At 35.4% G+C, this 12,037-nt stretch overlaps 1 protein-coding gene across 9 annotated transcripts in view; it reads left to right on the top strand.

Moving 5' to 3' along the window:
* The window catches only part of DGKB (diacylglycerol kinase beta), a 332,324-nt gene that overhangs the window by 246,527 nt on the left and 73,760 nt on the right, over positions 1–12,037 (top strand). For all 9 annotated transcript variants that reach the window (XM_072925562.1, XM_030264748.4, XM_030264750.4 and 6 more), the window contains 2 exons: positions 6,099–6,189; positions 11,772–11,967. In XM_072925562.1, coding sequence (XP_072781663.1) covers positions 6,099–6,189; positions 11,772–11,967 — 287 coding nt within the window. The remainder of the gene's footprint in view (positions 1–6,098; positions 6,190–11,771; positions 11,968–12,037) is intronic.

The raw sequence follows: 12,037 nt of genomic DNA, 5'->3' as shown, positions 1-12,037 counted from the left end.
CGGGGATAACTTCCACTACACAAGTTGCTCAAAGCCCCATCCAACCTGGCCTTGAACACTTCCAGGAGTGGGGGATCCACAGCTTCTCTGTGAAACTTGTTCTAGTGTCTCACCACCCTCATCGTAAAAGAATTCTTCTTTATGTCTAATCTGAATGTAGTATTTTTCAATTTGATAGAATTATAAATAATAATAAACCTTCCATAGAGATAGATTATTCCCAGCTGCATACTACATGGAATTTTATACTATCCTCTGTCATATCTGGTAATAGTAACCAGTGACAGAATATTGGAAGAGATGTTCAGCTTTTCTGCCCATCATGACGTTTCCTATACTCCTAGTTTCATTTTTAGATCTTATTATCTGTATTGTCAACCTTAAGAAATGTGTTTTTATATAGGCCTCCTTTAGGATTATTTTATTTTTCTTCTCTTCTGCACTTTATCATCATACCTTTTTCAGTGCTGCAGAACTTCAATGCATTTCAAAATTAAGTTCTTATCTTTTCCTCATTCTTCTCCTTTTTTTCCTTTGTACTGCTTATAGTTTCTGCTCTGTGGAAATATACCTCCATTTCAGTGCACTTTTCTGGTATTTTGGTTCCCTGCAGAGGTGGTTCTACACATTATTCCACATTTGCTTGGAACAAAAGATTGAACAGGGAGAAAAGGAAGGTAAAGAGGCCTGTTCCTTTTAAATACATAGCATGAATCTGTGTCTCTGAGCACCTTCAAGACTTCTGGTGGATGAGATGATAAGCATCTACTCTTTATGGTTTCTTTGCTACTTTTTTTTTTCCTGCCATAGAATTTTCTTTTTCAAATTCATTACATTCTGCACATTGTTGTTTGTGAATGCTGCTCTTTGAATGGGAACTTTATGCTGAAATTCTGTGAGTTTATGATACAGATTGAGATCAACTCTTGACACTCACTGACAAAGAAACAGTACTTTTGCAACAAAGCCAGAATAGTCTTTTAAAAAGCATTTTCAGAATGCAGTGCTAAGAGATTATATTTTGGGGAACAATATACTTTCTGGAGGAATTGAAGTTCTGCTTGTCCATGAGCAGACATTCTTACATCGATTTGTATTAGAGGTTGCTTCCTGGCAGTGGACTTTTCAAGGAATTTACCTTGGAAGACTGGAGAATTCTAGTACTTTCCTGGGTAAAAAACCTCTAGTATAGATTAAAGGATAAAAGCTGACAGAACTGGAGATAAAAATTAGTTGTTTCTCGGCCAAAGAATATGGCAAATAAAGCCTTCCCAGAGTCTATTTCCAAGTGGTCATAATATGGTAAAATTCTGTATTTATTTTCATGCAGATGGCTAGAGGAATATTCTTGATGCAAGGCCATTCTCATGCTAAATTTTAAATTTCTGCTCAGAAAGTGTAGCTGCATTAAAACAGTTCAAAGTGTATGTTATCAAACACTCTTAATATAAGCAAATATACATGTTTTTAATCCAGTTGTTTTCAAAAATGGTCTTTCAGCTGAAATTTTTCAAAAATAACAAATTTTCTGATGCAGAAATTTTAGCTGAAGTCATTGAAGCTTGACACTGCATAAAGTGTAAATAAATATAATAAATGTAAATAGCAAATATAAGAAGGGTAAATAGGATGTGGTAGAAAGTGTGACAAACTTGCAAATGTAGCAATAAGCTCTTACCCCAAGTGAAGTCCATAAATGCCAGAATAAGAATTTGTTACTTAAGTTAAAGGTACTCATTTTATTGTGACCTTTTTATCAGCAGCCCATTACTGGTCTATTGTTCCACATGTTCTGACAGTGTTCATACTGCAATGAAGTATAGATGCTCTTCAGGTGTTGAATAAAGTATTTACTATTTCCATATTTAGATACAGGACAATTTTTCAATGACATGACTTGTAATTGCTTAATCAGAAAGGTTATATAAAATAGTTTTAGCAGTAGGGGGGTTTCTGATTAACTGATAATGGAGCAAATCCATATCACAGACTATTTTGATTATTTTGCCTTGATTACCAAATATTAGTCTGAACTTTTCCAAGAAACATAGCTAAGTTTCTTAGTCTGATATTTAACCACAGTGTAGAAATGCTGTAAGAAATGGCAGTTTTACCCCTTTTATAATGTTACAACCTGCCCCTGAGGGTGAGAGTAACTGAGGTTCTTGTAAACAGATCTCTTGGGTAGATTGGAGTGAAATGACATGGAATGACCAGTGTTTATGTGTACATAGATACCACCACCTGTGGATCCAGTGATGAGTTTTGATTTTTGCTTTATTGATATGATGGTCATAGTCTTGATCTGTCAGGGGTGAGGAAGCCCCAGAAAAATATAGTTCAGTAGGTTGATGGTTCAGATAGGTTCAGTTTCAGGTAGGAACTCAAGGTAGATCCCCTGGGCTGGGAGTTTAATGCTGTCTATGGAAACAGTGTGGATTATGTTCAGTCCTCTGGTGGAAGGCCCCAGAAATGAGTCTGGGGGCACTTTGGAGGTCTTTGATGGTTTATGACATCTTCTAAGACATTACAACTCCTCCTCACATCTGCTTGGTTTAGCCAGTTATTCCCCATCAGAAGGGATGAATACCTTCAGGCCTGTCCTGGTACTTCCCTACAACCAGAATTTTATGCCTGAGCAAGTTATGTAACTGAGGATATTGGCATAATAAAAAGCATTATCCCATATAGCAAGATCATCTTCTTACCAGCCTCTTCCCTTACTTGGCTCAAACCCCAGCTTGTTGCTGAACAGACTGGTTTGTTGTGGTCCTCCTCTAGTGCTTACCCCCTTTGCACCTGGGCTGTTAGGTTTCACCACCACACACCCAAAACCTCTCCTCCTCCCCTTTGGTTGGGGGATGCAAACCTGGCCTCAGCAAAGCACCTGCTGCTTTTGCAAATGGCCAATTGCATGAGTCATTAACCATTAACATTTCAGTCTCCCACAACTGTTGTGTGAATTTATTTCATCACTGTTAAAGATCATTCCACTTATCAGAAGATTGACCAATACTTGAAAATGTGGAACATTGCCTGCATAAAAGGTGTTTAGGTTCTTGAAGTACAGTTTTGCTTTGTCATTCCTATATCCATAGGCTGTATATTTTGACTTACTGTAATACAATAGCAAGATAGGTCAGCCTTTAATCATGATTGATGTTTTATTTATATTGTAAAGTTTTTCAGAGTTTAGTTCAAAACATGTGAAAAAAAAAATAAAAAAAACCAAACTCTTTCCTGTAGAATAATCTATTCCCTTTCCTATTCCAATAAAACCAGTGGTGGAAAGAAGGAGCAGACTTCAAACTTATTTTTGGTTATCTCTTATTAAAAGCTGAGAAAAGTCTAAATCATTTCCTCTGGAAGAGGGAAAATATACATGACAGCAGCCTGTGATTCAGTTTCATATGGTTTTAATGTGGCAGAATTGTCATTAAATATGTATTTGTTTAGCAATCTAAAATTTACCTGAATTGTGGAAGGAATTAGGGTGGCCATGAGAATAATTCATTGATCTTTTGTTTGCTGCTGTATTGATAAGCACATGAGCTTTACCTCTTTGAAACAGGAATGCAAGTGGAAGATGGGAACTAGAGGTTGAGTTTTTTTCATTATTAGAAAAATTGTAATATTTACTAGAATAATAAAACTTGTCTTGCTTATGAAAATCTCAGTATAATTTTTCTGGAGTGTTTTGTTTAACTCCATTTTGTATCTCTGTGATAAGTAATATAATCCTCTGTTCAGTAAAAGATATAGTGCATTTGAATAAAACCGCAAAATTTAATCTATTTCATGGCTTGTAAAGGAAATTGGCAAATCATTTGAAAATGAAGCATAAAATTATTTGTATCTACATCTATCTTTACATTTGAAAAGCTGTCAAGTAAGTTGTCTTTCTATGTTTAAAAACAGACAGTCCACTAAAGAATGGAGAACAGGCTCACAATACATTTTTTGGCATGATAGACTCTTATAGGTTATATGTAAATTACAAGAAATCAAAATATAGATATAGATATTTATATAGAGTGCTAATAAGTGAGTCACTTTAAAACAGTCTTTTAAATGAAGAAGAAGAAAAGATTCGTCATTTGGGGTAAAAGTAACTGAATAGCAAAAGGAAAGACTATAAAAACAGAAGACACATAGGCTTTTTTATCTGAATAATAAGATCAAAAGACATTGCAAAGTATTTTAATGAATATTTACATCAAGGTTTTGTTGGTCATCATGTTTTGTTGAGGTTTTTTGTTTGGGTTTTTTTTGGGGGGTTTGTTTGGTTTGGGGTTTAAGTTTGGGGGGCATTGTTTTTGTTTGGTTGATTGTGGGGTGTTTGTTTTTATTGTTGATCATCCATATGTGGAAAGTAGTGGGAAAATAGATCAACCATATTTTCCAAAGGCACCCAATGGAAATTCAAGACTTAGTTCACATTTCTTTGGAAACAAAAGGTTTCTAAATTTCTTTATATATGTTGGTATAACTAGAGCCCTTGATCCCAGGTCAGGATGGCAGTGTGCTAGCTAAACTGCAGGTTTAGAAGGAGCATACATTGCATCACTTCCATTCATAGACTTGAGAAATCTGGACCTGAATCAAGGCAGAGCCCTTCTGGTTGTTAGAACTCCTTTGAGAAGATGTCATTTATCTAAGAGAAGGTTCTCAACAATAGTTTCCAAATATTTCCGGATTTTCTGTGTAAAAACCTTTGGAAATTCCTGTAAATTTTTCAATCGAGGTGTGTAATTTCCTTATTACTCTTCTCTTCCCAGCTCTGTGTAGGCTGCCAGGTTGGACATCTTTACAGCCCTCTGATGCTGCACCAAGAATTGCTGGCTCTTATACAAACAGATTTCTGGAAATGGCCAGCACTGCAATACCTCTTCTTACTTCGTGATTTTAAGAGTCATTAAGTAGATTTTAACAACAATTGAGTGGCTCAAATTACATTATATGTAATTTGAAGTAATTAAAAGTAGGATTTGTACTTTTGACATGTTTTACAGTCATCTACATTTTTGTTTCATTCTTCCCCACTTCTAGCTCACGCAGACTCTGTTGTTTTCAAATTAGAAGCACAATGTGCTGTGCCTGTGTCAGAGAACAGTTTATACAAATGGAGAAACTGTGTTCATATCTTATTCCTAAGTGGGAATAATGAATTCTAATTCAGTGTCTTTTGTTGTGGTTCTTTAGCTTATTTTTTCTTTTCCTTTTTTTTTTTATTATAGAATAATAATTACTCATGGGAGTTCAAAAAAGTACACATACTTATTTGAAATGGTGCTGTTGGCATCCTGATTGTATTTAACAGTATGCAATAAATCTGGTAAAACAGAAGTTCAGTCTTTATGTATTTAAAAAGGAAAAAGTGTAAATTCTGCCTGCTGTCATGATAAACTAAGCAATTTACTGGCATTTAATCCAGCTTTATTTTCCTATGGAACCTGTTAATGAACTTCAAGATGCAGGTCTCATTGCCCATTTAAAATGTGTCTATGAGTGAATTACCTGGTAATACAGCCCTCCTTCTGCAAAATATCTAAAGATTGTTAGATCTGGAATTTTTATTTTCTTCTAGTATCTCATCTGTCATCATGTACAATAGGCATTTGCATTTACATTTAACTAAATGTAGCTTAAGGCAAGCTACATTTTTCTTGGCTCTTCTTCATGATGGGATTGCCCTGCTTGCACATTCTAGTACTCTACAGGATAAAGATGTTAACTGTGAATCAAAAATCATATAGTAGGTGTAAGACATGAAATAAAATCGATACATTTTTCTGAGGCATGTCACTGGTTAAGTGACAAAAAATATTCTGATAGTCACTGAAAAAGAAAAGTCAAAGGTACATTTGAACCTGTCAGTTCAACATATTCCTGTTATCCCTTTAGGGGATATCATACAACTTGACACCAACATTTAAGCTTTGAAAATTATGAGCTCATCTATTTCAAATGGGATGTCACATGGTCCCAAGCCTTTGCCATTACTTATAGTGGAAGACAGGATGATCACTTTTGTCACATATTGATAGTGAATAAGATCTTTCTTTTTTTTCTTTTCTTTTTTTTTTTTCTTGTTTCAGAATGAAGAACAAATTTTGGTATTTTGAATTTGGCACTTCGGAAACTTTCTCAGCCACCTGTAAGAAGCTGCATGAATCTGTAGAAATAGAAGTAAGAAACTAATTGTTGCCTTTATCCTTGAAATGTCAGTAGTTTGGCTGAAATGCAGGGAGCAAGGGCGCAGAGTGCCTGAATCCAACAAGGCAAAGCAGTGCACATCCTCTCGACCCTATATTCCAAAATATTATTTTTATCATGTCTATTTGTAGTGTAGCCCTGCACACTGGAACAAAGTTCAGTTTGATGATTAGTGAAGTCTTAATACAGTAGACAAGGTCAAGAGGTGAAGTATAACATTAGAAATCAATAGGGAGTGTGGCTAGGTCAGGTGGAAAAAATGAAAGACTGTTGGAGGGAGTGAGAGCTGCTGCAGGATTAAAATAAAAAAAATAATCTTATTATTTCTAGGTCCCAAGATTGTATAACCTTTAAAACTCAATTCCCTAAAATTGTACGTACTTTCCTGAATAAAGGTTAAAGAATATATATATATATATATTTGAATTATTCCCCTTCATTAAATAGCTTTTCTCTCTGCACAAGGGGTCATCTTTCCATTATACATTGAACATTAACTAAAAAGACACAGGATACTTACAGACAAAATGGGAATTTAAAATAATGTGCCACTGCCACTTTGATGGCTGCTAGAATAAGTGGCTGAATTACATAAACTGTTTGGGCACCTGATGTTTATGAATAAGTACAGAAAAAATGAGAAACGAGTGAAGATACAAACCTGAGAATTTAGGTTAAATAATGAAATCTTTTCTCAATAGGATTATGGTGCTTTTCCTTTTCAGTAGTAATGAGAAACTGCATGTGTCAATGGAGGATTTGTATAGTAGCATGAGGAGTCAGAGAGGTCTGGTGGGAGCTATGAGAGTCCAGTCAAAGCCTCCTAAAGGGTGAAGTCTGAAATGATCTGAGGGAACCATGTACCTGGTAGCAGGACTGTAGCAGAGAATACTGAGACTGAAACTGTAAAACCAGCAGTGTCACACTTGCCTGTTATGCTGTTATGTTTGTTTTTGAAGTGAAAACCTGCTCCTTATGTTAGATTAAAATATAATAAAAATAAAACAGAACTCCACTGAAAGCCTTAGGAAAAAAAACCAAAAAAATCACCCTTGCTTCCCAAGAGAGTGCTTCACACACATGAGTTTAAGGAAATGTAGCACGAGGAATATTTTATTAGTTATTAGAAAAAAAACTTACCTGGTTTGATTCGATTTGAATAAACTGCAAGTTAAATGTACCTTTTGATTAAATAAGAGCAGGCTTTCCCAATAAAATACTGATATCTAGGCAAAGTCATACATATAATACTAAGTCATACATATAATACTAATACTTATACATACTAAGATGTGAACTTTATAATTTTAACCTTTCAAAAAATGATTAAATATTAACATCACAAAGCAAACAAGTAGGTTTACAAGTTTGTGATGCGGTTGCTATCAGTTGTGTAATTATTATGTATTCATGTCAATAACTATTATTAACAAAAAATTGTTACATTTCCAGTATATGAGGCACGTTTGTTAATACTCACTTCATCCATCCTAGTTATTACCATTAGTCATACAATTAGGAACAAAAAGCATAGTTTCCAGAGTTTACAAGAACTATTAGGAGGTGCTTATTTGTGTGTTTATTTACAATGAGTAAATTACCATGCTTGCCAGTATGCTTGTATCTAATGTTTCTTGTTTTATCAGCACTTTAGTCTGATTTTTAACCTGATGCCCCTTGGGGATGTCACTGTAAATGGGAGGTTGATGCATGAGACCACATTTTACTCCAGATAAAATGCACAAAGAATGTGCTTCCTCTACAGCCAAATTTTGAATGAACAAAGCTTGAGAAGATTAAGGATCTGTATCTCTGAGCTGTTAGATGGTGATCAAATGTTCTCTTGACAAATATTTGTTTAGCCTTGTATTTGATTTCCAACCTAATTAAGCTTGGTCTTTCTGACATACATTCTTGACTCATGTTCTGTATATTTTCTTCTGTGTGAGTGTGAGATGCAGAACAAAGTTGGACACCATTCTTATGTTATCCAGAATAAGATGTATTTTTGTTTTCAAAATTGGATGTAAGAAGTTGAGGAGAGGTTCTAAAGAGAAAGAACCGAAATTAATCAAACAAACAAAAAGTAGGACAAAATTAAGTATTTCTTTTCAATAATAATAATGTGTCAGTAAACAAGGCTGAAGATTTTACAGTTTAGGGAACTTGCAATTTATTTCCACTTCAGAAGAAAAAAAAAAGAAAGGTATGTGAAAGATATTTAATGAGAGTAGGTATAGAGTGGTGTAAGTAGGGATGGCATGGACCATACCTGCAATGCTGTACAACCATAGTGGGAGCATTATAAGCCTTCTATACCATCTGGTGTTAACAGGTAAGGGAAAGGAATTTAAAACATTCCTGTACACTTGCCTGATATTGCGTCGCTGGTTTCACAGCAAAGACTTAATATCAGCTCTTTTCAGGCATAGATATGTATTTTCTCAAAAGAGAGATATCTGAAAATAATTGATGTGATAAAAATAGTACAAACAATAATACCCAAGAAGTGAATGAGGCCAGGAGAGAAGGCAAAAAAAGAGTTAGAAAAGCTAGTGGTTTTTTTCTAGGCAGACATACTCCACATTTTAAAAGTATGCTTTTGTTTTTAACAGCATCATTACCTTATTTGAAATAAAAAGAAAGGGAGCAGAATGTGTGTGTTTTGTTTTTGTAGTGTATGAATGTGTTAGAACTATGCAGAGCTACCTGTAGGGCAAACTTTTTGTCTGTGTATGAACAAAAGAAATGCTCCTTTCCTAATTCAGAAAGTTGCTCATCACTGGGGGACTCTGAGGCCTCCTCACATAATTGTCTTAGTGTACTACCTGCTGTGCTCAATATTGAGTGAAAATGGAAGCTAGACCCCTCACCATCCTATTTCACAATTCTTCTTTTATTTAAATAATTCCAGTCAGTTTGGGGGACGCCAGACCTTTATAAATTAACAGCAGGGAAATACCAAAGGTGTCAGATTGCATATTTATCATCTTTCTCGTGTAATACTTAAATATGTATTAAGAAGTGACTGACATAAATTAGGCAGATTTCAGAAGCCACAGGCCGTGGCTTGTAGAGGACCCCCTTCTGCTTGACATTTCATCCTTGTCAAAGATCAAATTATTTTAATTTAGGCTGCAAATTATAAGAAATGAAGACTTCTTTGTGGGAATTCCCTGTGGTAATCTGACTTTTGTTGTTACTGCTGCTTGTCAGTGTGCAAAAGATATAATATGCATGCAAATAAGGTTAAAAAATATGTACTATCTAATTATCCAGCCAGTACATTCCACTTGAAGACAGTGGGAGGCCTGACACACAGTATGTGTTTGATTCATTGAGGCCTGCAGGGTATTTACACAAGATTACTTTTAATTATGAAATTAATATCTGTTTATCTAGAATGTATAGCAGTAAGTGAGCATACACATGAGCAGAATTTTTAGCAAAATAAATCATCTTAGTATTTAATGCATATAAAATAGTGGGGAAAACCACAAATTTTCTTCCAAAAATGACAGTGAAAACCTAGGCCTTTATTCTTGTAAAAAACAGTGTTATTAAAAAGTTACACTTTCGATTATAGTAGTTGCCACAATGGCCAATTCACTTTCAGATATGCCTTTTGGCTTTAAAGTTTTCCCTCTATGGAAATAATCCACAGGTTAAAAATTTGATTCTTGAAGAGCAAAAATGAAATGGAAATCTTAGTGTTGAAATTGTTCTCCCTCCACATCTATGCCCTTCTTACAAGAATTAAGATGTGTGTGCATTATAATACAGTTCTTTTTTATGATCCCGGAAAGTTTCAGAATAAACAATTATTCACAGTTATTCTTGCGTTGTACTTGGCTTTGCTTCTTCAAAGCTGCAATAAAGTTTTAGGCAGAGAGGAAGAAGTGCCAGTGACCCACAGAGCAGCAAGCTGCAAGATGTCACTGGACTACTACTGAGGCATGCTTAATTATTTTTTCAGTTTTTTCCCTGATTATTGTGTGTTGGAATTGCAAAATAATACCCTTAATCAAATTGAAATGGATGACTGGATCCTCTACAAGTTTGCAGAACATTGCAGGAGTAGGATCAAATGTTTTAAAAGTACGCTGCTCTACACTGTGGTCCATATGACTTGTCAGGATATCAATATGCTCTATCTATGTTGTGAGGAATTAAGCTAATCCACCTCTAGCCAAGGTGCCAGCACAGGAATCCTGGGCAATTCTGGCTGGTTCAGTGAACTAATGAGTAGAACTAGGTGCTTTGCTTTTCACCTGCAGATTCCACTGTAGTAATATGAAGCTGTGGTTTATTTTCTCCTGTGGAGGTTCTTCAGTATTTTGCTACATTTTATGAATTAAGAACTTCCTAATGTTGGTAGAGAGGAGGACTTAGCTTGAGTAAATTATAGCCAGTGAAGGCTTGGTGTATGCTATCAAGCTAGGTTCATCCCATCCAATGTATCTCGGGTGAACTGTATTTGCAAATGTTGGGGTTCAACCACCTGAGAAAATGCTGCAGTTTATTGCTGGGCAGGCTGATATGTTAAGATCCCTGAGCCATTCTCCAGAAGTCAAAAATATGGTCCCTTTATAAGATATAATTGGAAGCCAGATTTAGCACAGAAATGTACTTGTATAAAATGTCATGTCCAGGCTTGCTATAGGAAGCATGAGAAATACACACTAGTGACACAAGATGGGTATAATTCCATCACTGAAGGGACTGTCCCATAGACTAAGATTACTTTTGTGTTTCTAGTAGGTCTTGGAAAGGTTTTAGCTCACTGATCCCTGTTCTTTAGCTCCACATCCTGTGTTTTTCCTTAGCAGTGATGCATATTTCAGAGAACTGGTTGGTGAAGGTTCTGGGGTAAGAATTGCTGCAGTTGCACAAGGAATTGTTGTACCCATTTCTACTGATTTTACTTATTACTAGAAACCACTAGTCAGCCATAACCCTATACTGATATGCTTGTTGAGCCTTTGAATTGAAACAGATACCTGTGTGATTTTCTGTGCTCCTGTGGCTTGCTTAGACCCTTTTCCATAAATCTGTGTATTCTCTGCCTGCAGGGACTTTGTATTCCATCTGTTGCGGAAGGGACTCAGTTGCAAGAGTTACAAGTATCGTTGCAAAGTGATAAGGCAGAAAATTTAGGTGGAACAGGCAACATATCTCTGGTTATTGATAAAGAAATTTTGGTAGTATAAATGTTTTTCTGCTAATACCTGTAGTGAAGCTAGAAATATATTTCACTTGGATCAGTGAATAGGTATCAGATAACAAGACAGTACCAAATGGTCCCACACTTATTCAATCAAAAGCTGAATAGCAATCATATTTTACCTTTTGATTGATGATCTGTTCTTATCTCATACCTCCTTTTCAGATACAAGTGTATCTCTTAGGTGTAAACATTGAATAAACTATTAGCAGTGTTAAGAATGATAAATTGCTAAAGAAAAATATCTGAGAAAAAGAACATTCAGATTTTTCTTTGTCTCTTACTGCCTTCTCTCTTTTTTTCCTTTTTTTTTTCCTTCCTTTTTAATCAGTGTGATGGAATTCAGCTGGACTTAATCAATATCTCTCTAGAAGGAATTGCCATACTAAACATCCCAAGCATGCATGGTGGATCGAATCTTTGGGGAGAGACAAAGAAAAGACGTAGCCACCGTCGGACAGAAAAGAAGAGGTCAGATAAAAGAACCACCGTTATAGATGCCAAGGAATTGAAGTTTGTGTGCCAAGGTAAGCTTACAGATTGATACAGGCTATCTGGCGCCATAATGTCAACTCAGTTCTATAATTGACCTTGTCA

This window comes from Taeniopygia guttata, chromosome 2, assembly GCF_048771995.1.
Source record: "Taeniopygia guttata chromosome 2, bTaeGut7.mat, whole genome shotgun sequence".
Taxonomy (NCBI): Eukaryota; Metazoa; Chordata; class Aves; order Passeriformes; family Estrildidae; genus Taeniopygia; species Taeniopygia guttata.
This window is presented reverse-complemented; position numbering and strand designations above follow the sequence as displayed.